Source organism: Aptenodytes patagonicus, chromosome 2, assembly GCF_965638725.1.
Source record: "Aptenodytes patagonicus chromosome 2, bAptPat1.pri.cur, whole genome shotgun sequence".
Classification (NCBI taxonomy): domain Eukaryota; kingdom Metazoa; phylum Chordata; class Aves; order Sphenisciformes; family Spheniscidae; genus Aptenodytes; species Aptenodytes patagonicus.
In genome coordinates this window covers 124,622,335-124,647,199 of record NC_134950.1, presented here as the reverse complement: position 1 = coordinate 124,647,199, position 24,865 = coordinate 124,622,335, and the positions used below count along the sequence as shown (strand labels likewise).

General features: G+C 40.2%; 1 protein-coding gene across 1 annotated transcript in view; it reads right to left on the bottom strand.

The window, feature by feature from the left end:
- Nucleotides 1–303: 303 nt before the first annotated feature.
- Nucleotides 304–24,865, bottom strand: part of ZNRF2 (zinc and ring finger 2) — a 62,681-nt gene continuing 38,119 nt past the window's right edge. The window contains exons 3-5 of the mRNA XM_076331095.1: nucleotides 8,447–8,552; nucleotides 7,611–7,688; nucleotides 304–6,145 (exon numbers count right to left, since the gene is read on the bottom strand). Coding sequence (XP_076187210.1) covers nucleotides 7,631–7,688; nucleotides 8,447–8,552 — 164 coding nt within the window. The 3' untranslated portion in view covers nucleotides 304–6,145; nucleotides 7,611–7,630. The remainder of the gene's footprint in view (nucleotides 6,146–7,610; nucleotides 7,689–8,446; nucleotides 8,553–24,865) is intronic.

The window sequence follows — 24,865 nt, the reverse complement described above, 5'->3', positions numbered from 1 at the left end:
CTGCTCTGCCAAGACCATCCTTGGCCAGCTGGATAAAAGCCTGTCACTTGGCCGCTTTGCAGGATCCGCAAAGAGCGAGGGGGGCTCTGAGGGGGACCAGAGGCTGGCCCAGAGGGTCCACGCTCCTACCTGCAGAACTGCAGACAGGCGAGGTACCAAGTTACTTTTCTAGCTGTGACTATACACCACGCATTGCTTTTCCTTCCTCTGAAGGAAGGAAAAGCTTCCTACGGAAGCTGTGCCCAACAGCGATGCCTCTTTCACTAATACTTAAAAAAAAAAAAATCACCTGGAAGTATAAAGAAAATTGTACTTCAAAAGTTTTATTACATATATTTGTACATATTTTACATGAATGGAATGTTAAACATACAACCTAAAAATCAATAAAAAAATATTTTCATTCATGATTATGTACTGGCAGACCACTGAAGAGAGTACCTTAGAACAACTTAAGTCAACTTGCAATCATACCGCTCAACTAAAAGAAAAAAAACAACAAACCAAAACAACAAACATGTTTTACATTAGCCATGGCAAATTGCATTCCGATTTCTGCTCCGGGTAACGAAGGAAGACATCTTGTCCATTACCACTGCACGTACAGGTGGCATTTCAGAAGCTAGCATGGAGCTCCCTCTAACTCCTCGTAGGCAGGGTTAGCTCTGTGGGAAGAGGCATATAAAAAAGGGGAACATACACCCTGCTCCCTACCAGCAGGCGCCTGCCAAAGGGTAGGGAGAGCCAGAATGAGGTTCGCAATCAAGTGATGAGGTTAATGCAGGATCACCGCTCGTTCAGTGTGATACTGCAGCTTTTAAAATAAAGTAGTTCATTAAAACGTCCCCTCTACAGCTAAGCCACCTTCCCTCTTCCTTGAAAGTTATAGTACTTTGGCAATATCAGCTAGGAGAGAATTCTTGACTGTACGATAACGAATACTTCAGCTTCGTCTTAATATATACAGGAAGAGCACAGAATCACACTTTGATGTCTCTCCTGCTAGCATTTCACACCTTGAGAGCTTGTGACCAGTCATGTTGAGAAGTGTTTACTATTAAATATAACAGATCAGCAATAAAGGACAGATTTGAGGGAAAACAAGAGGAACAGGATTCAGCAACAGATTATGTTCTTGCAACGTTGGGTTACTTACACTTGAAACTCTGCCAGAATCAAGCAAATCCTACTTATCATAGCAAAATCTTTGCCAAAGCACACCCAAGGGCAAAAGTCTCCCAAACAAACACACAGAGATTAAAAGCTGCCAGAAAGATCAGCTAGCGGGCTTGCTGCCTTCTACTTCTTGTACACTGGCAACTTACTAGACCGAAAGACAACCAAGTCCCACCTTTTTCAGGTGCAGGATATTCCTACGATGGTTTACCTGAGCAAGTCTTCACCAACCAGTAATGCCCCACAGTGAGGTCATTTTACAGTTTATCCCGTCATCAGCTCTGACATACTTAATTGAGAAATGACTTTACAGAACACGATGCAGCAGCTTGGGAAGCCAGCTGAACTGTGTAGTAAGATAACCAAACGCAGCTTGAGACAACTTGAGAGTAAGGACTGTTTTTTTTCTTTTTTTCTCCCCCCAACAGGCTAAAACATCTCCAACCTGATTTCAGAAGCAGGTTAATTTATACGGAGAAACATCGTAAGTTTCACATTTAGGAAACAAAAACTGGACACAGTTCTGTGGTGAATTTCTCACACAGAATGTTTTGAATTACAAGAAATGGTACGAGCCGATGACACGGCTGCAGGAAAAAAACACGTTTGGCTGGGTTGTAGCAAACCCCTAACAAGCCCTCCTCTTCCAGCTACAACCTCTTACGTTACTTTTGCTGATGCCAATGGAAAGCCTGTCCAAAGATTGAGGGGATACGGCCTAAAACGTATCATGTCTTCAGCTAGGAAGAGAAGAAGAAATTGATGCTAAAATGACTTTTAAGCTTGGAAGGGTGGAAAGCGAATCATGAAATATAGCACTCATCAAAAAAATGAGATAATCCTTCCCTGGCAAAGGTGAGCTGGAAGATCCATAGTAGCACTTCTGCGCTCCCCAGTATACGGTAGCCTCTCAGCAGGAAACTCCCAACTGTACAGCAAAATTAGTAGGTGCAAAACAGCAATACCAAATTTGCACACAAATATTCTCTTCCAATATGAGAAAGCAACTAAACTTGGAGAGATCATGGCCTACATCAAAACCAACATATGCTTTGTTGCTGTTTACGTACAGATAGTAGTAACATTCAAGTGCCAAGTTCCCTGCTTTCGGTGGAACACAACAAAAATGGAGCACGTTTCTGAAGCCCTCACATGGAAAAGGCGGCATACTAAAAGCGTCCATAAGCACATCTTGCGTATTAGACATTATCCATCCCGAAACACCAAAGATCCATGTTCCTGAATAAAAATGATCTTTCCCACGTTTGCTGAGATTTTAGTCTTCTGGGAGTCAGCTTTACCAGCTCTCCAGCCTTTCAGCAAAGACTTAATTAAAAAGCCAGTGCTCCTAACATTAAGAACTAGGATAAACATATAAATCTCGAGATTAGGTCCTAAAACCCCCTTTACATCATAAAGGGAGGGGCAGGGAAAAAAAAGGTCACAAGTATCCGCCCACGTCTTTGTACATCACCTACACGTTCTCCATTTCAAAATACTGCAGTACACTTACCCTTGAATAGGAAAGTTAAATTGTTTACAAATAAGACCATCTTTTTCAGGCTTTATTCTTCCCAAAAATAAAATACCACAAATTTGCAGTGTGCTTTGTATTTTTGCTTTTACGTCCCACTGAACTCATCACTGAATGTACACGTTGAAAGAAAATTAGCTACCTCCTTCAAAAGGGAAGCGTTATTACAGGTATACTGATTAATAAGAGACAGGACTATGGGTGCCCTGTGCTGACAGTAGCATGGCTCTCTTGGTGTTGTATGGAGTAGGGTTATATACAATCCAAATCATTGCCACCTCCACTATGAACTTCAAAACACAAGTTGCTACTCAAGATACATGGGGGTGTTACAAGTTCAGAAAAATCTCACATTTCAAGACAGTGTTGAGTCTACTCTTCCCCTTCTGGCAAGCAGCATGTTTATGGCAGACCTGAGTATGGGAATTATTTCCAACCCTTACATACTTAGGGAAGATATAGGCCAGATGACAGAAAACACTCTGAAACAGCACAGAATTGGCAATCTCAACATATTTACAGGCAAAGAAGCATATCGCACCGTATTTTAAGTTATTGCTTCTCGTGGACAAGTGTGGTATTCCTTGATCGAGACATGGGACTTGTTTGGTGTTTATTTTCCCCTTCTGAAGCCAATGATTCAGTACCACTGTGAGGATGTTTTTAAAATGAAGGTGTTGCCTATGACTAGAGCTACGTCTACAGCATGGTCATCGCCAACTGACCAGCACAGCTAGTGATAGAAAGCTCACGTAGGTGAATTTCCACAGGCGTTTTCACACCCAAGCATCACTCTCGTGCTTCCAGGGTCATTCTAGCCTCGGTCTATATTACAGGTTTTGATGCAAAAAAACCTCCCATAGCCTTTCAGAAGAGATTTATGGATACCAAGAATGCCAAAACTAGGATCTAAGGCTGACTTTGTATCAGTTCCTCAAATAATCCGAGGTATTGCTGCTCTACCATGCCGATGGAAGCAGCAACGGACTCTTGCCTGCAAAACCACGCATCAGTGCGATTGCTAGTGGCATGCTTTTCAAACACTGGTCCTAAATGTAGGACAGCAGTGGTAACTGCTGGGTCTTTAAACCAGCTACTTGCATCAGAATACAGAAAATTAAGGTTTTTGGAAAAAAAAACAAACAGTAAATGAACTAGAAATATGAACTACCAAAACTGAGCTTAAGTTGTAAACAGATTTATGTTTATAATATTTACCTACTTAATCCCCAAGCCAAAGACTATCTATGACCTCGGAGCACAGGACACCAAAACACCCACCCCCTTTACATTATTACAGGTGAGTTTCTGTAGGCATGAAGCCAACAGTAAACATTAAATCAATGCAAATGCAAAAGCTTTACTTTCAGAAAATAGCAGGAATTTAAAACATTGGAAAAGTAGGCCTGCAGGCAACACCACTATTCGAGTACTACAGGTGCTGTAATTCTTCATCCCCTCCCTACCCCCCATGATAATACAAGGCAACACAACTATTCTTGGCTAAAAAGGAATCTGTACAGGGAACGACTGTACATATGATGTGACTATAGAATTGAAAGTGTGACAAAATGGTTCTGCTCCCACTGAAAAAGAGAATACAACGGGGCCCCATAGTTACAGGTTCAGCTGAAACCAGTGATGCAAGCCCAAAAATGTAGAAACTGCACCAGCGATTATCTAGTTTGGACTCCTTTAGATCTGCAGCATAACAAAGGCATTTTACAGAGCAACATTCAGGAGAAAATGTTATCCAGGCAAGAATTGCTCTGCAAGCACGGTAGGAGAGTTTAGTAACATGCACTGCACTTGTTCTCCAGATAGCAGCAGTTGCTCCTGTTCTTTGCCCTTTTTGATATGAATCACAGTAGCAACAGAGAGAAATATGTACTTAAACAAAAAAAGAAAAGCAGAATTATGTACGTACAAGAAAAATGTTCAGTGTCGTGCAATTTATTTTAGCTATTGAAACCCATTAAAAATGCTGTCGCTAATAAATATTCATAAACTCTTCCCTGTACTGTGAAATTCAGAAACTACTACGATTAATTCTTGATATAAAAAGTATGCTTCTAAGCCCTGATGTCTGTTCCAGTTTATTGTCTTTTTTTTTCTGTCTTTTTTTTTTTTTTGAACTGTGATACTTTATGGGAACTAATACTTATCCACAGTTTTACTTGGTGTACCCCCCCAGAGACATCCTGTGTTTCATGGAGCCCTGGTTATACCAATATAATACAGTAAAATAATAATAAATTAAACAAATGCAGGTGCATTTTTAAAAAAAAAAAAAACCCACAGTCAAATGCTGGTCTCCACATGAAGAGACCAAGGGTTTAGATGCAAAGAACTACAGATCCTGCCATCAAAAAAACCATTCAAACAAGGAAACAAAAACTTGCACCTAAGCGTTTTAAAAATTAAACACAAATCCCACCTCGATGTTATCTCACCCATGCCTGTGAAAAACCCTCTCGCTGTGCCCACATTTGCAGTTATCATTTACACCTCAGGAGGCAGCCTGGAGATGAGAGTAGTACAATAAAATAATTACCTGAAACATTTTTAAAAAAATACCCGTTAAACAAATTACCTTAACTGGCAGCACTTAAAATTGGTAATTCTTTTTTTTCCTATTTAAAAAAAAGTTGCATAGCTGTAAGATTTTGCTTTGCTGCATTTTTTTTGTTTGTTTTTTTTTTTTTTACTCACAAGCAGTAAAAGAGAAGTTTTAGTTACTTAAATAGCAATACAATGTGCAGATTTCAACAATCCCTATAGCTTGATCGATATAAATTAGTTACCTGTCTTGGTTTTACTCTTTGGACTGCATTGTGACAAAGGTTTAGTTACAAAATTTTGAAATATAGTATTCCTATGCAGAGAAGTTTATGTTTTCTGTTCTTGAAAAAAGTGAAGAACGTAAAACAGGGTATGAATTCAGTAAATTAAGGTCACACTGTTAGATTATATTTAGTTTGCCATTTACTCTTCTTCAATCAATGAGAAGGTGAAAACGTTCCCACTCAAACCCGGGGCCATCCTCCTGCAAGGGTCTCGGATAGCACGTATCAAACGTCTCCGCTTCCACTTGAGGCAGTAGGAAACACGTCCAATAACCCGCTTCTTCACTGAACCAGAAGTTAGGCTGAAATTAGGAACTTTGGCCTTCGATACAAAACAGTGTCAGTAATGTCTGTGGGGAGTCGATTGTTACAGAACGTGCAGCATTTTCAAAATCCCTGTGTGTCCTTTGCATGAGTGTTTGGTATACTGAGCACTACTGGCAAGTAACCGGGTGTCTGCAATGCTTTTTCCATGTCACTGTCCATCTTTGCCTTTTTCAGCCACAAAGAACTGTAAGTCTCAAGCCAGGCACGCTGTGTTCAGCAAGGGAACCTCACATCTCCTATGTTTTCTGATCAGTGGAAGCAGCTGTTGAAAAAGCAGAAGACAAAAGTACCATCATTTCAGCTATTTCACAGTATATAACGCGCTCAAACTTCCTTCCTCTTATCCCTAAGCCCCAGTTATCACCACCTCCGCTGTGAAAAAAAAGCAAATTGGATTTAACATGAGGTTAGACACCCATGAGCAAGTACAGAGACAAATGTGTTCATAAAGAGCATGCAGGCTTCTTCCACAATTCAGTTGTTGGGGGCGATACAGGAAACATGTTTATTTGTTAAAACAATTATCCCTGTAGCAGGATACCTTCCTTCAGGTTTTCTCTGCTACCCCTGCAACAACCATAGCACTGCAATGTGACCTGCAACATTAGTACTTAAAGGGGGCTTATAAAAAAGATGGCGGCAAACTTTTTAGCAGGGCCTGTTGCAACAGGACAAAGGGGAATGGCTTTAAACTAAAGGGGGGTAGATTTAGACTAGGTAGAAGGAAGAAATTCTTTACGCTGAGGGTGGTGAAACACTGGCACAGGTTGCCCCGAGAGGTGGTGGATGCCCCATCCCTGGAAACATTCAAGGTCAGGTTGGATGGGGCTCTGAGCAACCTGATCTAGTGGAAGATGTCCCTGCCCAGGGCAGGGGGTTTGGACCAGATGACCTTTAGAGGTCCCTTCCAACCCAAACTATTCTATGATTCTATGAAGATGAAACAAATGAACAAATAAATGCCAATGATGAAGTCTTCAGATTATTATTTTTTTTTATTTCCATCAGAACAACAAAACCAAACACTCGGCTACCAGCCAGAATTTCAGATATCTCCATTTCTCTAAGAATTATGATGACTGTTGGTGTGTTTGGCAATGCTTAGGGGCAGTAGTTTAATGCAAGATAAAGTTTTCTAACTAGTCAACTAAGAAAATAAACCTATCCTTTAAACCTTTGACACTGATTGCAGACCTGAAATCATTAACACAAAACATAAGCTGGAGAAATGTGAACCTCTGTGAGATGGGATGGATGGAAACGTGTTAACATTTTTTATTTATTTATAAATTTTAAACATTCTGGAATGCATTAACATGAAAGTGGTTTTGAAAATACCTAGTTTCAACTTTTTCATATGATTCCAAAAGCTTCCCGTCAGAAATAAATGCCAGTACTCATGGAACAATCCAAAATTACACAATTGTATTATTTTAATTTTGTTTCATTTCCATGGAAAAAATACTCTTTAGAAGTTAATGTTAAAGCTTTATTGGCACTGACTTGCCACTTCCCAGAACTAAAACTGGAATACATCATTTCAGACCATGCCATAAGGATGCAGAAACCTTTTACATATTGCAATATACGTCAATACTTACCGATTAATATTGCAGTTCTGAGACACAGTAGCAAATTCACAAATTTAAAAAAAATAGCATAAAGAGTTATTTCAGATAATCAAGATATTTATTGTTGAAATGTATGCGTCTAAAAATAAATATTACCTAAAAGCATGAATCTTGTCTTAATCTGATGGATGCTCAGGGCAAGATCTATTTACTTCAAACCATTCATCTATGCAGCTGTTGGATGCAAGACAAAAATTAAAATAATTGGCATGAATATCTCAGTAACATTTAGCAGTAAGATATGAATATAAACTGGTTTCTCATAATTTCAATGACTAGTAGGATTTTATATTATACAAAGAAGTGTATGTATATACACACATCATTGGAAAATATAATAACCCCAAACCACAGTAATATTTGGATATTAAACACTGTTGAAAAACTAAATTTCCTAAGTGTTAAAGTTTTCCAAGGAAGCATTTTACAAGTTACTACCCCGGTTTTATACACAGGTTACTTCACTACTAACACTATCATCTTGCTTATATCATGCATTGACATTTTACTTCCTGTAGTTACAGACACTTGTGAAAACAAATATGAAACAGGTCTAAAAAGTGTTCCTCCCTCTCCCCCCCCAAGCCTGTTAGCATTTGACAAAACTTGAGCACACACAACCTAAGCTCCCTAGCCATGATGTGCACTCCTTCCCCATACAGGCGATTTTGCCTTATTTTTCCTGTGGGCCTTTCACGGAAGCATGAGAAGACTATAGTAGGGAAAACTGACTTCAAACACATTGGTGGAGAGGCAAAAAGATGTCATTTTAAAAACATTTTTAGGGTTGCTGCTGTTGTTTCTTTGTTGTTTGATTGTTTTTTAAATGTAAAAAGCAACTAAGTTTTAGTGCTCCTTTAAGCACCCCTTAGAGGAGTTACCCAATAAATGCAACCTTCTGGAATTTTATATGCATCCTGAGGAATACTTGCCCTTTATGATATATGCAGAGGCAAGGCAGCCGTGCTATAGTATCTCCTTGCTGCAGCTCTTCCAGGCATATTGCACACTCCCCAGCATCTTTACTCAGCACATCCTCTGAAGAAAGAGCACAAAGTTAAACCGTTACAAAGCAGACTACTACAAGCAAAATGTTCTTTATTCAGAACATCAAGGCCAGCTACAGAAGATACTTCTTGTCCTGCAGAAAGCCATGTCAAGGTGAGGATCGGTCACACACGAGCTGACTGAAGACTCCTGATGGGAGACATTTCAACGGCTCAAATTAAAATATGGTTATGATTCAGTTTCTTGCCTAAACACAGCCGTAGCTCAAAACAAAGTCCTGTAGAAAGACACCCATATGGAGAAGAGGAGTAGCCATAATCAACAGCCGGCACCCTTTGGAGTTTATACTCTCTCAGCAGATCCATATCCAACCACACAGGCTGCTCTGATCTGACCTCGGAAACCTGCACTCTGAACCACGCAGCTGCAGCAGACACAGGCTGTGCTGCCAACCCCAAGGGCTAACCATTGGAGAAGTTGGGTTCTTCACACAGATGGTACGTAATGCCTCCAGGGCTTTGAGGATCCATGCTGGGTGGTTTTTACTAGCTGTACCTTCTTCCCCATGCTCAGTTTTCACTATGGAGGTTAAGCTCAAGCCTGAACATAACATTTCTCTGGACAGGACACTGCAGGTAATTAGCTAGGTAAAGATCATCTTAACTTCTAAACACTCAGCCTATCATTTGCTTTTTCTCCTGTCCTACTCATCTCTTCTATACATCTGGCTTTCTTATACCAGCCTTTCTAGTACGCGTATTTCACACCTTCAACCTCCTCTTCTCACCATGTGTCCTGGTTTCGGTTGGGATAGAGTTAATTTTCTTCCTAGTAGCTGGTACAGTGCTGGGTTTTGGATTGAGCATGAGAACAATGTTGATAACACACCGATGTTTTAGTTGTTGCTAGGTAGTGCTTACACTAAGTCAAGGACTTTTCAGCTTCCCATGCTCTACCGACTGAGAAGGCTGGAGGTGCACAAGAAGCTGGGAGGGGGCACAGCCAAACTGGCCAAAGGGACATTCCATACCATGTGACGTCATGCTCAGTACATAAACTGGGGAAAGCTGGTCGGGGGGGCCGCTGCTCGGGGACTGGCTGGGCATCGGTCGGCGGGTGGTGAGCAATTGCATCATGCATCACTTGCTTTCTATATTCTTTTATTATTATTATTGTTATTATTATTACTATCTTATTTCAATTATTAAACTGTTTTTATCTCAACCCATGAGTTTTCTCACTTTTACTCTTCCAATTCTCTCCCCCATCCCACTGGGAGGGGGGGAGGAGTGAGCGAACGGCTGTGTGGTGCTCAGTTGCCGGCTGAGGTTAAACCACGACACCATTTCAGCATGTTCTACCACATTGCATCCACCTTTTCCTCAGTGTAAAGTATGCAACTGTTAGCAATAGGAGCGGGAGTTTTCCATCAGGGATGGATCAGTGCTGTATAGCTCCAATGACCCTAAATTCCTGGAGATACTGAATTTTTTGCAGCATTACCAAGTCCCATAACAAAGGAGAAGAAAGTAAGTAACTAGGAATGCACAAGAGCTGGCTTTCACACAGAAGTTTCTGGGAAAATATATTATTTTTAATAAAAACCTTCTCTCTTGTACACTTCTCTTAGCCAGAACGTGGGCTGCAGAATTCAGTCTTAGCACAAAGCAAAACAGGAGATCACGTATGGCCCTGTTTGCCAGAAGCAGGTTAAAAGTCCCAGTTAGACGCGACCTCACACAGTGCACAGAGCATTCCCAACAAGGGACCACGTAGCAACTAAGCTGGCAATCTCTGGCAGATCAGAAAGATGCACACTTGGCAAAGTAAAGCCCACGTGTTCAAATTTCCACAGTTTCATGGGAAAAGCTTCCCCTTCTTAACCAAAAGGAGCCTAAGGGGACTGTTTATGGAGAGTACGGTTCCCAGGTACGACAGAGAAACCACCAGCTCTACGCTATTCTCTCCAGTGGCTCCAATACTCATCACTACGGCATTCCAAACACACAGAAAATGACAAGCAGACAACTAAAAAGCTATCATTGCAGCAAAAACTGAAATGAAATTAGGTCTACCTTGTTTCCCTTAGAATGACAGCAAGCTGTCTTGCAGGTGGCTTGGGTTTCTAAAAGAGTGCTCATTTCAGTCTCTGCTATATTCATTGGTTATGCTAAAAATACTGTATAATGCCACGTATGTGGTATCTTCATGAGGATATGTGAAGAATATCTAACATTAGGTGGACTGTTATAAAGAAAAATATTCAAAACAAATTAATAAATAATATACACCTACCACAATGAAGAAAATAAAAAATGTATTTTACACATGGTAACATTATTGGTAGGCATCATATTAAGAAATTGCTTCTGTTGTTCTATCAGAAGCTGTAAGCTTCTGAGAACATTAGAGGTACCTAAGAGAGAAAGCAGTTTAAAACAATACAAAAGATCTTAAGAACTCTTATCTGTCCTTACAAAATCCTGACACTAAGAACTTGCCCAGAAGAGGGTGCTAAGGATAAATACTTCCTTGAGGTTTGTTTGGGTTTTTTTTGTTGGGGTTTTTTTGGGTTTTGTTTTTAATAAAAAGATAGTTTAAAATCTGACACCAGGAGGCAATGACTCTCCAGACAGCATTGTCCTGCTACAGAGATATTAATCTTTGCCTGAGGCTCTCAGACACTACCCTCCTAGACCACCTCTTTACACAAGTACTTTGCCAAAAGTCCTATGAGCAGATCTACTCTCTTCCCACAGTTAGGTTGCAGGAAGAAGCACCATTAATAATTCAAGCATGTGTCATACACACAGAACATACTTAATAAAAGTAATTTTTTCCACAGAGTCACTTTATCAGATCAGCAGCTAGTACCCAAAACAAAATGGCACTAGGATACCTCCAGTGAATTAATCCCCAGCCTCCCTCCCTCAGCACTCTCAAGAGGGAAGCATTTAGTCAAGCTTTGATGACAAAAACTAAAAAGCTGTCCAATAAAAATACAATTTATAAAAGAAAACATTCCTGTGAACTGCTTTCACATCATTCTCTATTGTGTGTGTCTGGCTTATCGTGCGCTCCCCAGACTGTACAACGCTTGGGTCTGAACTCCCGCTGAGCGATTTAACAAGGTACTGCACCTTTTGGCTAACATTAGGGCAAGATGCCAATTTAAACATTTGTATCTCCCACTAGCCCTGGCGTAAGTGTCTGAGGCTCCTTTTCTTCCCTCCAGTACTCTCCCCAAATGCCATTAGCCTCCCGCTTGCCAATACCAGCCCTACCGCGCAAATCCCAGGCAAACAGCTTGCCGCCCTCCCTGGCTTCACTCCAGGCTTTCCCACCAGGATGAGCCGCTGGGCACGCACTGGGCTTTCCCTAGTCGTGCCAGAGGGAGCTGGTGTGAATGCTGCTGATGGCTGGCATGGACGGGGCCTCAGAAACGCGGTAGGGTTCTGCCACCCCTGCAGAAGAGATTTTATTAACAGGTTTCAGTGCGGCTCTTCCTCTGAAATAACGAGGAGTCGGCATTCCCTGCTTCTTGTGTTAACCTTACGAATCCTACCAGGCTCTTGTGCAAGAGCAAAGCATAAGTTCTGAAGGAATTAATACAAAATACCCAACTGCTATAAATGCCCATGTGTAACTTGGCACTGCACATTAACAGACTCCAAACCCGTGTAATTATGCTCATAATTGATTACACATATAGAGTGACGATAGCAAAACCAAATCCTTCAAGGACCTACGACACTTTGGGTCTGACTCCCTTTTGATCATTTTAGGTGATTCAGATCATCAATCCCAGATGAAGAAAAAGGCGTGAAAAACCTGTTAGGCCTGGATCCGGTCAGAATTTCTTCTGTACTTGATTCATACAGCACTCTCCTGCACCAACATTGGCTTATACCAGATGGAAGTCAGTTTAAGGGCCATTTAACACTGACTCTTAAACATATCTGTTACGGAAAAATGTGTAAATCATTTTACACAGAACCACTGCAGTCTGAACATTTTTTTTTGTTTTCATATTTTCCTGCAGTGGAGTAATTCAACAGATAGATATTATTATTTTTCTTTTTATCTTTTCTCTTTTGAAAAAAAGAACAGTTTGAGATTTCATCAATGTTATGATTAAAACATTTATATGAGTGTATTACCTAAATGGAAGTGGGAAGAGGAAATAAGCAGAGGCCGCATTTTTCCATTTCACCCACACATGGGTACATACACACTCACCACACCCCCACATCCATCTGCCTTGCACCAAATAGGAGGTAAACACTCCTCCACCTTCCCAGCTATTTGAACAAGTACTCATTAGCCAAAGACTGGTCTCAAAGATGAAATCTGGCAAAAGAGCATAGTATTTCCCTCCTGTGTCTGCTCAAGTACTTCCTTCTCCTCTCCTCTCTCCCTGGTTAATACTACTACTGTTTTAACTTCTGGTTGTCAGTAATTTTTCCTCCTAAAATTCTGCTTTTATCTTTACTGAAAAATAAATTCTACTCCACTCCTGCATTTATAGCAAAATAGGTAGTACTGAATTAAAATACAATCATCCTGGCAATTTTGCACATACTTTACCAATTAAAAACTTTTTCTAGAACTTTTGAAAAATATATCCAATGACTATCAAAGCCACCAACTCAGCCATGGTTAAAATTATAGGCAATGCCTGAAACAGCCTGAAATTAAATAGTCTGTCTTTAAACTGAGGGCTGCAAAAACACATGCAATACATACCTTATGGATTAAGTCATTAAAATCTGTGCTACTGCTTTTTGCTTTTTTTTTTAAAAAACACAGATAGATATAGCCCTAGGCTCAGGAAACCCCAAGTCACGAATCATGGAGACGGCAATAGTATTTGGGGAGATATCACCTTATAGCTGCAGTATTTTATTTCTCTCTAAGCATTCACTGGAAACAGAACACCAAGTTAGAAAGACCTTTGATCTAATCCAGTATGACAATATTTCAAAATACCTGTATTTTTTCTAAAACTTAAAAGCTTAAGTGCCTGTGGAAGCTGCCACCGCAGCTAGCTTAACAGTGAAGGACACCACAAAGGTGCACGCTTTCAGGAATATGACTGAAACTTAATCAGAACATACTTTCTGAACAGTACCTTATCAGCACTAAAATTGGTAAAACAAGAGCCATAAGATGTTAAAAAACATTGATGAAATGTCATTAGATAGTACATACTACCATATATCTGTTACTCATTCATGAATTTTTGTTGCTGATTACTAAAAACTCTCTCAGTTAAGTACTAGAGACTGCCTTTGCTTGTTTTTAAACGGAATACGTCAAGCTCTAGACATCTAGAAGCCAACATATTTCTTCACAGGTATAGCATGAACTCATCCACATTGCAGAATTTATTCTACACTTTTACTGATATCACCTTCTGGGACGATCCAAAGTTTTTCCTTACGCTGTTACAAAAACAAGTAGACCAGAAGGACCTGCACGTTCCACAGGTACTATTCGGTAGCCAGCAAGTATGTGTGTATGTGATTAACATACTTACTAAATGTTACTGACTTGATTTACTAAATCTTTCCAGCTTCTGCTGCATCTGTTTTTCTCCCTCTCCACTCCTTTCCAGCTATTTCCTACTATGCTTTCCTCCTCTTCACACCCATTTTCCGCAAAATATCATTCTCTCTAGACCTACTTTTTCTACCACTCCTCCTACCCCCCATCATCTCATTTCATTTACTGTTGCAATGCAGGCATTGGAGAAAGGAGGAAGAGATTAACATTATTAGCCACTATCTGATATGAATAATATGGACAGCCTTCTTATTTGGGGTTAATATCCTTGGGAGAAGTAGACACTGGAATGGAAAGAAAAGGGACCATTATGCAGGGTGTGCTTCTCTCATGTAGCTCCGTAACTGTCTTTGCAAGCAAAAGCTTTCTCTCCCAGTCCTTCTTCAGCACTAGGAGAGCAAGCAGTTTCTTCGGCATTCTACCTGTTGTTCAGTATTCTGGCTGCCACAAGAGGAACATCCTTGATTCAGCATGCTCCAGCTAGGGATCATTCTTGGATGGCCAGATCAGCCCTCTGCTGCTGCTCAAAAATTGAGGCAGAAAGACACTCTGAAGGAGAGCTGATTCTTTAGTGCTCAGAGCCCTCAACAGCAGGAGAAAGATCATTCAGTTGTCACTGCAGAAGATACTTTATTGGCAGAGCTTTCCAAGCTACAGGGTCTGTCAGCAGATTGAGCAAGGCAGAGCTAAAGTCATTAGCTTTGTTCACCTATGAAGACTGCACCTTCACAGCCAGAAGTTAAACTTGCACTGCCCTCAGTGAGGAACATACCTTCTGAAGAAAGTGGGTTCCTGACCAGAAACATTTCTTATTGCTCTAATACAAGCAACCTCCTGTAGATCAGATGCAAAAGGGAAGATTTTTAACATCTAGTGTTTTTACTTGAACCACAGCTAAGTGGTTTTCAGGATTCATAATACCAGCAAGTTAAGCATGTAGAAATTCACAATTCAGCTCTACTGAGTAACTTCAATCCAAATTCCCTTTTATACTGCTGAAAAAACTAATACCCATACGCTAATCAAACATGCACATTGTGACTTTTCATGCACTTCCGGCAGGCACAATAACCCCAAACACCATTGCACGACTTGCACGGTAATACCTAGAACTTAACCAATCTAAAAACACCTTCCCCACCACAACACACAAAAACATAACCTCTCTAAAACAAACTAACCAGCTACAACAAAGGTGACACTTCCACAAATACTGACAAAGCATGTGATTAATTTTGGGGGGTTTTGTTTGGCATCTCACTCTTCACCCCTTGCAACGTGGCAGCCCGTTACAATTTCCTATTCAAAGTCCAAGCATTATCCTTGTTTTCCCTTTCCCTCTCACTTTGCTAAGTGTTGGTCCAAGACCGAGATATCTATATACAAACAGATACCCATCATGAAAGAATTCCTGCACAAACATTGCCTACAGTCTTTGGTGCTCCCCTCTCTTAAAACACAAACGTAAAGTGAAAGTTGCACAAGAAAAATATTTGCAGAATAAGGCCTAAGTTGCAATACTTGTATCACAACACCATGCTGAGCTAGAGGGAGGTAGCTGCAGAAGTTTCATTGTTTCTCAGCTAACCCAGTATTTGAAGAACTGGATTTAGATTTTTGTGGTACATGCTCAGCTTTTAGAAGCTAATTCTGAGAAATAGCTAGATACTTCCTGTTCAGACAGATAATGATCGGGTGTATGGTACAGAAAAAACACTCACTTTTTGTTGAATAAAGATAAAAACTGAAACAGTAGCGATAGAAGCACATTTTAGGGAGCAGGATGAGTGTAAAAGCCTGTACAGTCGTAGCTACCTGGATACAATTCTAATTAGGTAAACTAAATAATACAGAGGGGAAAGGGATTTGTGCACTGGGAGGGAAACAGTTCTTCTGTAAAGAGGTTTGCTTCAGTGGCCACAATGGAGAGCTATCTGCAACTTCAAGATAGATGTTGTCAATACAAGCTACAGTTCTGCAAAAGAATTTTAAATCCCAAGTTTAAATAAGACAGCTTTCATACAATGTCCAATTAAGACATCTTGCTCATAGACAAAGTCAAGTTTGCATCCCAGGACTCCCAGCGAAGAGCTAGGCTTTGAAAAAAGGCCAAGTAGTCTGGGAAATAAAGCTCCTCACTTCCGAGCAACAACATCCACAGCTGCTCCTATGCTATCGTGATCAGTGTACCAACTTCGTCAGTCCGTATTTATGCTTCTAGCAGAAAGCGTTGGGGTGAAATAGGTACTCATACAAGATAAAATTTATCAATCCAATTGGACACGAAGTGTCTTGTGCTCCTCTCAAGATTTATTGCCAGAGTGACTATGTGTTTCCACAGTGATTCAAGATTTGCTCTTGATACAGAGACAGTTGTCTGATTGATTCTGAAACTTAAGCTTAAGCAGTCTTTCCCACTTCTGTTTAATCAGTCTGCTTGCAGTTTGAGATGCCCTTGAATATTAAATCATCTCAAGATAGCTAAACAACTTTCTCCTGTTATACTGACTTCTGAAGAGAAGTTCGGTTCACCACATTTGTAAGTACCATGTCCTTAAACTGTCAAATTTTACTCTAGATACGGGCCAAACAGCTGCACCTGTTCACAAACGAACCACAAATAAACAGTCTTATCCTCCAGAACATGATGTAAAGAGATTTTTTGCCAGCCTTACTCATCCTGTACTAAGTCCTCATTCCAACTGAAGTGATGTATATTTGTGTTTCGAATGACCCAAGGGGTAACTCGTTCTTGAACAGTCTTCCTTGGGACACTATTTGTCCCAAGGCTTCTTCCTCTCCCTTCAGAAACACTATTCCTGGGAGATAAAAATACTTCTAAATATTGTCTCATCAGGAGGCGACTGGGTGAAAAAGCCTTGAATGCAGCAGTCCCAAACTAGCACTCCACTGTACAACTCCATCATGAATAGCATACCCCAGCACATACTGTCCGAAACAAAAGCTGCTTATTGCAGCACATGGAACAAGGAAGCTGCCTTTAGGCTGTTTTCTTGGTTTTTAATCAATATTACATGACCTCTCAGGTTATCGGGTATTAATCTTGAATGTCAGGAGTTAAATCAAAAGTAGCATGTAAGAGGGCAAACACACAAGAAATGAAACAGCAGCAAAATAAGTCTCCTTAGGAAACAGTGTAAGGAACTATCACTTGGGGAATACCTCCTCCTCGGCTTCATTGTGTAAGAACGATTTACACTTCTCAAGGCTGACTTTACCATCAAAGAGGATCTTACACCACAAATATGCTACAAAAGAAGGAGTGGTTGAGTAAATTGGCCAGGGGCAACCAGCATGTATTGCTGACAAAGAGTCTGCTGCAGTTAGAGAGGATTGTTTCTTACAGGGCACTGGAGATAGCTGGGATGAAGGAAACTTACAGAAGCAGGCAAGAAAGAAGAATATCAGTGCGGGATCCACACATGCAGATCTTTTATCATTTTTATTCTTTGCCAAACAATGCTTCTTATCTTTGAAAAGTAAAACAAAGCAAAATATTTAAGGGCTACTTATATGTAGCTGCCAATCTGTACCAGCACTAAGAAACTGCTATGATAGATGCAAAATCAGTTTAGGCCTGTTGGGAACTTGGGATCGCAATCCACAGATCCAGTCCAAAGGTGGCTGAACCACACGGTATCCCCCAGAGCAAGGGGCAGAAAGTTACGTCTTGTCACCAAGGGGGGCACATTCAAGAAAAATGAGAGAGGCCTGGGGTGCAGCTTGCCTTGTGTAGCAGATGACTTCTTTACCAAAGGTAAAAAGCCAAAACAGTAAAACCCAAACCAAACCTCCCCCCCAAAAAAAACCCCCACCACAACCAACCAGGCATAAAACCCCAAGAGTATTTATCTACAGAAGTTTCTTCTGGTAGTAAATCACTCAAGAATCTAACTGAATGATTTAAGGAGGAAAAGATACCACTGTGATTAGAAGGAGGGTGAAAAATTCCTTTCATATACTGTGCAGAGACAGTTCTCTTCAAATAGCTTTTTGGTCAGAAGGAAGACTTAGCTATGATGCTGTAAGTCTGTTAAAATGAACAACTTTGCCAAATCAATACTAGATACTATTGCCAACAGTGTTCACAAAGACTGGGAAAGTAAAGCAGAGCGTCAATGTGGCAGCATAGGTACGACAGAAGATGGTTGTCTCTGATCAAGCTGAAGGAAAGATCTAAATTTGAAAAGATTTTGCAAATGCAAGATGTTGATGTGACTGTACAAAAGGATCCCCGCTGAGGTTAGGAAATCCCTCCTGCTTTGGCAGCTTTTTAAAGTGACTAAGCTTATTTTATCCCCAACACAAAAGGAGACCAAAACGGTTGCAGAAGACAGTTTTTCCAAATGGCAAGGCTTCAACCATTCACCATCACTGAAACTATGATCAGAAGTCAGAGAAATTGCTTTGTAATGATTTTCAATTAAGAAGTTTCATTCTAGTAATGGTCTGCAAGAAATTGAGAGCGTGACAGGGACCTGCTGGCCTAATGAAATCTGTAAGAACTCTCATCTAACACAACGTAGGTGAAGCAGGCACATTAGAAACCTTCATGGAAGGAAAGAGTAGGGGAACAGTGTGCCTGAAGAGCAGAGGCAGAGAAGGAATGAACAGAGGAAGCTCAGATGCAGTTAGCTAGCCTATTACTCTGGGCAACATGGGTTACTTTAATGGTGACTTGTTTTGAAGTTGGATGTAGGATTTGATTCAGTGTTTTGTTCACTTTGTCCTTTTTCAAGTTCCTATTCCAGGCTTCCTACAGGTGCCCTGAGCACAATGAGTTTTGCCAAGTCTTTTTTCCAGTCTTTTAACATTGGCCAAATAACTGACTCATTTCTTCGCAAGCTTGCAGAGGAGTTTGGTTTGATCTGACACAAAATGAATGCATAGGGACCACAAAGGAAGATGGTGTGAAAGATGAAACTATGAGCCTAAGCTCGAAACAGAAGGAGGGGAGAAAAACAGGTGTGTCTGACTAAGACGCTATTCTTAGGGAAGATACGATGCATTACTGAGCAACACACAATGAAAACTCTGGTGCCAAAACTCAGTGTGCACAAAGTCTGGCTTATTAATCCCAGTGCCAGGTGCTAGGCCTACAGGGTGCTTTTCCCAGCAGGCTTGAGATCAGTCTTCTCCAAGTTAAAACTGAACGTCTGGTGTCAAGTGCGCATACACAGGATAGGGATATTAATCACTGCATAATTTTTACTTGCCTGTCTTTTCTGTTCACAGCAGACAGACTGCTTTTAAAAGCTATTCATATTTTAAATGCAATTATCCTTGTGATATAGATGGAATGCAAAACATGTCTGAATGAAAAAAGTTCTGATAACATCAAATATTGAGTCGGAGTTTTCAAAGCTATCTCAATTTTTCTGCTCTACACTAACCCATAATCCAGTATTGTAATTTATTCCAGCAAGGATAGAGATATGATATTTCTGGTGCTAACAGGTACCTACAGGTTTTTACTATCCCAGTAAGATATAGAGCATATGGGTCTTTAATTTCAAGAGGAAAAAAAATACCCCCAACCAACCTTCCTTTACATTTTAAAGCAAAACAGCATTAATTTCTAGATCCTAACAATTAAGTAGAATAAAAGACACCCACATAATTTCAGCAGTATTCAGCAATGACAATCATTAACAAACAATAATACAAAAAGATTAACATGGGAGATGTGTTTAAAAAAAAGTCCCCAAAGACAATTCTCCAGTATTTGTTCAAAGTTTTATGCACATAATCTGACAGTATATTTCTACAACCATATTAAAGTTTTATTTTGCTCCTCATTTTTTAAATCTACAGGCTATCAAAACTATTGGACACCATTATGACAACAAGGCATTTCAGCTAATAAAGCCATAGATTGAAACAGACTTCCTTGGAACTGAGGAGGAAAAAAAAAAAAAAAAAAGTAAGAGTGTTAACCAAACAATTCCGCCCCCCATCTCTTCATTCCAAACAAATAAACATTATTTATGGGCTAAAAATTATCAATGAATACTACATTATTGCTTAGCTACATGAAGGCTATCCAATACCTAATGTCATACATGAAGACTACCTAATTAAACTTCACACAAGAAAAGAGGGGATGAGGAATACGGTCAAAATGAATAACATTTGATATGGCTTTAAATTACAGATAGCTATTAGTGCAGGGTTAAAATGAAGTTATCCAGGGTTTTTATGAGGAAACTTTAACAACGTTTCATGAGTGTTAATATAGTTCAGCACTAAATCTATCAATAGTGAAGTTTTTCATGTTTCAGCTGTGTGTTAGAACTTCGGGTTATTTCTGCAGCTGAACAAATCTGTAGCCGCGTGAGACTTAAAGCAAACTTTGGAGAGCGAGGAGGCTCTTCCAGGGAGGATACAACAGGCTAGTCTAGTATTTTGTACCTATGTCAGTATATAATCAATGTAATCCCTGCCAATAGACAATTTACCTGTTCTAGAATCACTGGATTTCGTTAAAAACACTAAAAGCTGATAATTTTTTCTCCTGTGTAAGCAGTGATAATAATCCCCAATTTAGATGTGAGAGTACTCTATCACATTAACAGTGTGTTCACCCAGCTTGTTTCAGAAGAGTTAGGCTTGTTCTACTACTGAAACTCCCTGCAAAAGCTGGGCTGACTTCTTTTGTCATTGAAGGTTTGAGTCTGCAACTCAGAAGCACAAGACTATTTAAACAACCAAAGGGTAGCAGGTTTTAAAGCAAGATTTTAATCTGAAGAAAAAAAAAAATTACAAATGACATTTCAGGCTATTCTTTCAATTGATCTGCCCTTGGGGTAGTTTCTGAGCAAGAGGGAGTGCCTCTTATTCTTTTATATTTCTTTAGAAAAAAGTCCTGATCTGCAAATAATCTGTTCTAGTTCCTGCAAAACAGTGAGGAATTTAGGGAAGGAAATACCATGAAATTCCTACACAGATCACTCAATCTCAGCGAGAAGTAGTATGGCATTTGTTTTTAAAAACCTAAAGATTTCAAGTAGTTTCATTTCAAAATCCAGCCAATGAAACCTATTCTCTAAGATTAGGAAAAGCTGTGTATTTTCAAGGTTTTTGCTTCCACAGAGCAACTACAAAAAATAAGTCAGTTTGCTGCTAACAAACAAGTCAAATCTCAAGGTTTTAGAGGTATCAGCTTTAAAGACTGCAGAATTACCATACAAAACTAGGAACATTATTTCCCCTGAAGCTAAATTCCCAGCAGTCACAAGACTGCAGCAGTTGCAGACACGATTTATGACATCCTCTGAATGACCTCTCAAAGCTAAAGACTGATTAAGTGTAAGACATGGAAGGTAGCTCCTGTCTGCCTGCATCACATGATGCGGAGTCACAGCACAGTGAGCGTTTGCTACCGAGCAAACAAAACTGTCCCTTAGCTTTCTCCTGCATGCAGCACTGCGCTGCCATTACGTAAGAGAAACACAATGACATACAGCGCGATGTATCAGGTCCTCTTCTAACCTGATCTGAATCACTCCTCGCATCACCCGCAGATGTTCTTTGCGGCACTGGTTCACAGGTGTATCTGTAATTTTCCAGGACAAGAATTGTCATTTGACTTTAGCAGCACTGTCAGTACCAAAGCAAGACAACAGCAGTATCTCAGGTTAGGAGTAGCTTCTAAAGAAAATAAACAACTTGAGCTATTCAGCACATGAATGATCCTGTTTTCTCTATTTCTTTCAGAAACAACCAGGCTTGTTCTATAGCTGTCAAAAGCTTTACTGTATTTATCCAGTGCTGCATATAAAATATTCCCGTAGCACATGCATGCATTTATATAAAGGCAATTCCAATGTATTGAGGAAAAAAAAAAAAATTGTTGTCCCAGTCTCAAGAACTGAAGTAAGTATGAGGTGACATTGCAGCTATTTTGGCCAGGGGTGACTTGTGATGGCTCCGTCACAGGAAGTTCGGTCTAGCAGATTTAGGCCTGGCTCAAAGGAAAGTATGCAGAGAATCACCCACCAAATACCCTTCTCCCCAAAGGTTCATTAAAAGAGTCAGTCCCACTCACAACAAATCAGAGAAAAGTTTAAGAGATGAATGGATGTGATCGCTGCAGTGTATCCTCAGCAGGCTGCAAGCATGTCGACTTTACTTCATTACAGCAAGAAAAATTAGCATAACCTATTGAGCATCCCCAACCCACATCGTGAAAGTGAGCTGTCATAGCTTCTTTCCAAATCTACGCCTCCCTTTCTCTTACATGAAGAGTAAAATAAAAAGCAATGTTGATCCCTCAACCACCACCACTAAACCTCTGAGATTATATTTTACCAAGATAAATGGGGTAGTCTTCAGTTCTGGGAACTGCTATTCCAGACTTTTGAAGCACTTCCCTCTCAGTTACACTATGTTCCCATTTCAGGAGCTTTCTCCACAGCCACACCATTAGAAATACACAGCTTACTTTTCTGACTCCATAGCAAAGGGTTGACAGTTTGTGGGTGTGGAGGAAAGATAAGAGACTACAGTCTCTAAAAGTGCTGCCAGCTCCACGCTATCACAGACTGACCCAATTTGTCCACTGTCTGAGGCTGAAATGGGGTCACCAGAGCAGGTCCTACCCTGTTTAGGAGGTAGGTACACATTGAACTTGTGTGTGGTTTTATTTAGTGACATTTGTCAGCGTTGCTCTTTAAAATTAACAACCTTCCCCCACAACAAACCCAAACTGTAACAGGCTGTTTTTGTAGCAGTGCTCTTCTGTGAGGTACCAAAAACTGTTGAAGGAGAGATTTGGGATGGCTGGAAGGAAATACAGCTTTACTGAACAAAAGGGAGGAAGAGCTAGAGTTTGTCACTGTTCCCTCTTGGCAGTCTGGTTTGGACAAGTAGCTATCCATGGCCTACACTGGTGAACACCAGTGAAAGTTTCTGCCTTGTTCAAACATTACCAACAATTCCCAAAGGGAGGAAGTACAAACTAATCACTATATTTTAATCAAGTTCTCCAAACACAATTTCCCTCCCTAAAATTGTAACACTTATTTGCAAGACAAGCTATGAAAAGTCTAAGCTGGTATTATACCAATGCACAGAATAACAGCTGTGCAAATGTCAGATTAAAATTTTATTTACTATAGTAATGTTCTACTGTCACCACATTAGGCAAAATCTCAAAGTTCAACAGATGTTCAACAGTTCTAATTACTTTCAAGAACTACTGAAGAAAACAGTTTTAAAGCGTCAGGGAAACTGAATGAACCTCCTACATACTCTGGAGGATGTTCATGAGTACACAAGATCAAAACAAGAGTAAATGTCACTATTTTAACTGCAAGCACGGAATAAGCGTCTGTTTACGTGTCCTGTTAAGCTACCTTATAAAGTATGCGCTTCTCCCTCCCCAGCACCCCGGAGGACAGAGCACAGAACTATCCAGGGCAGAGCAAGAAGCTAGAAACTTTTAGCCAAGAACCTTGTTAAACTCCAAAAATGGAAGAATTGAGAAATTCTATGGAGAATTTTATAAAATGGAATTAAAGAACTGATTTGCCTTAGTATTATTTTGTACTGCTTTGCTGAAAGTCTAGTCCTATTAAAGGATGAGGACAAGGAGGGAGCCTTAAGCTTTTCCAGGCAGACTGGCAAGATGCCCTTTTGCAAGGTCTTTTAGGCTATGATCTCAGGAACCCTGGCAGAGAAGCGAACTTGAAGTTAGCGATTCTTTTCATTCCAGACTGAAGTTTTGAGTGCATCAGTCAAAACAGTTGACAGCATCAGCCCTGCTGAGTAAAATACTCTCCCTTTTTTTGTGCACAGAAGTGACCAAGGAAATCAAGTCACCGCAGGGGATGGAACTACCAGAATCACATATCTTGGTGGTCCAAATGTTAGGTTAAGGTGTGCTATTTTTCTTCCTTTCTACTGAGCAATATAAACTGAGTAAGTTCTGGCAAAAGTAGCTTGCCCCAAAGATGTTGAAACAGCCACCAATTAATGAAGCTTATAACTTGCGTTAGAAAAAATGTCAGTCCCATTCACAAAGAACGTTTCCAAAATATTTTTATTTAGTCCTTCAGGTGACTCATGCCAATCTTCAGGTCTCTACTTTTGATCAAAACGCATGTTATGGCTGTCATTTAGATGTCGACAACTCCTCTAGCAGGACTATTGCTCACACAGATTCCAGCTCAGGATTCTGACACTCACTCACATGCAGGCCTTAGCATGTGGCAGTACCAGCATTTCTCTTTCCTCACAAGACATAACTTAACCCAATACCTCGAACTGATTTAGAATAAACAGTGTATTTAAATCCTCATGACAAAACTCTGCTTTGCATCCTTACTAATCTAAATCAGTTGCACTGTTGTGGCCCAAGTCACTTTGAATTCGGTTAGACGGCATGGGAGTATTTGGCTAGCTGTGCATGGCATTGGATTTGAACACCCCAGAAGACAAAGTATGTTGCCAGACTGGAAGAGCCCATCGAGTTTCACTCATGTTTTCTTTCCAGTACACCTACCTTAGTTTTCAATATTCTGTCTATAACAGTCTTTCCACATACTAATCCTCCATTCAAAATAGAGCTGGATAAACTTTAAATACAAAATCATATATGTAATCCCTGCTATCTGTGATATTTGATCCCCTGCTTTTTTTTGGTGTGATAGGGCTAAAAAATTCAAAAAGAATAATTGAAAGTAGGTACCTTGAGTAAGGAAAAAACCTCCAGCAGCTCGTGCACTGGATGTCTCAACACTCTCCCTCTCTGAAAT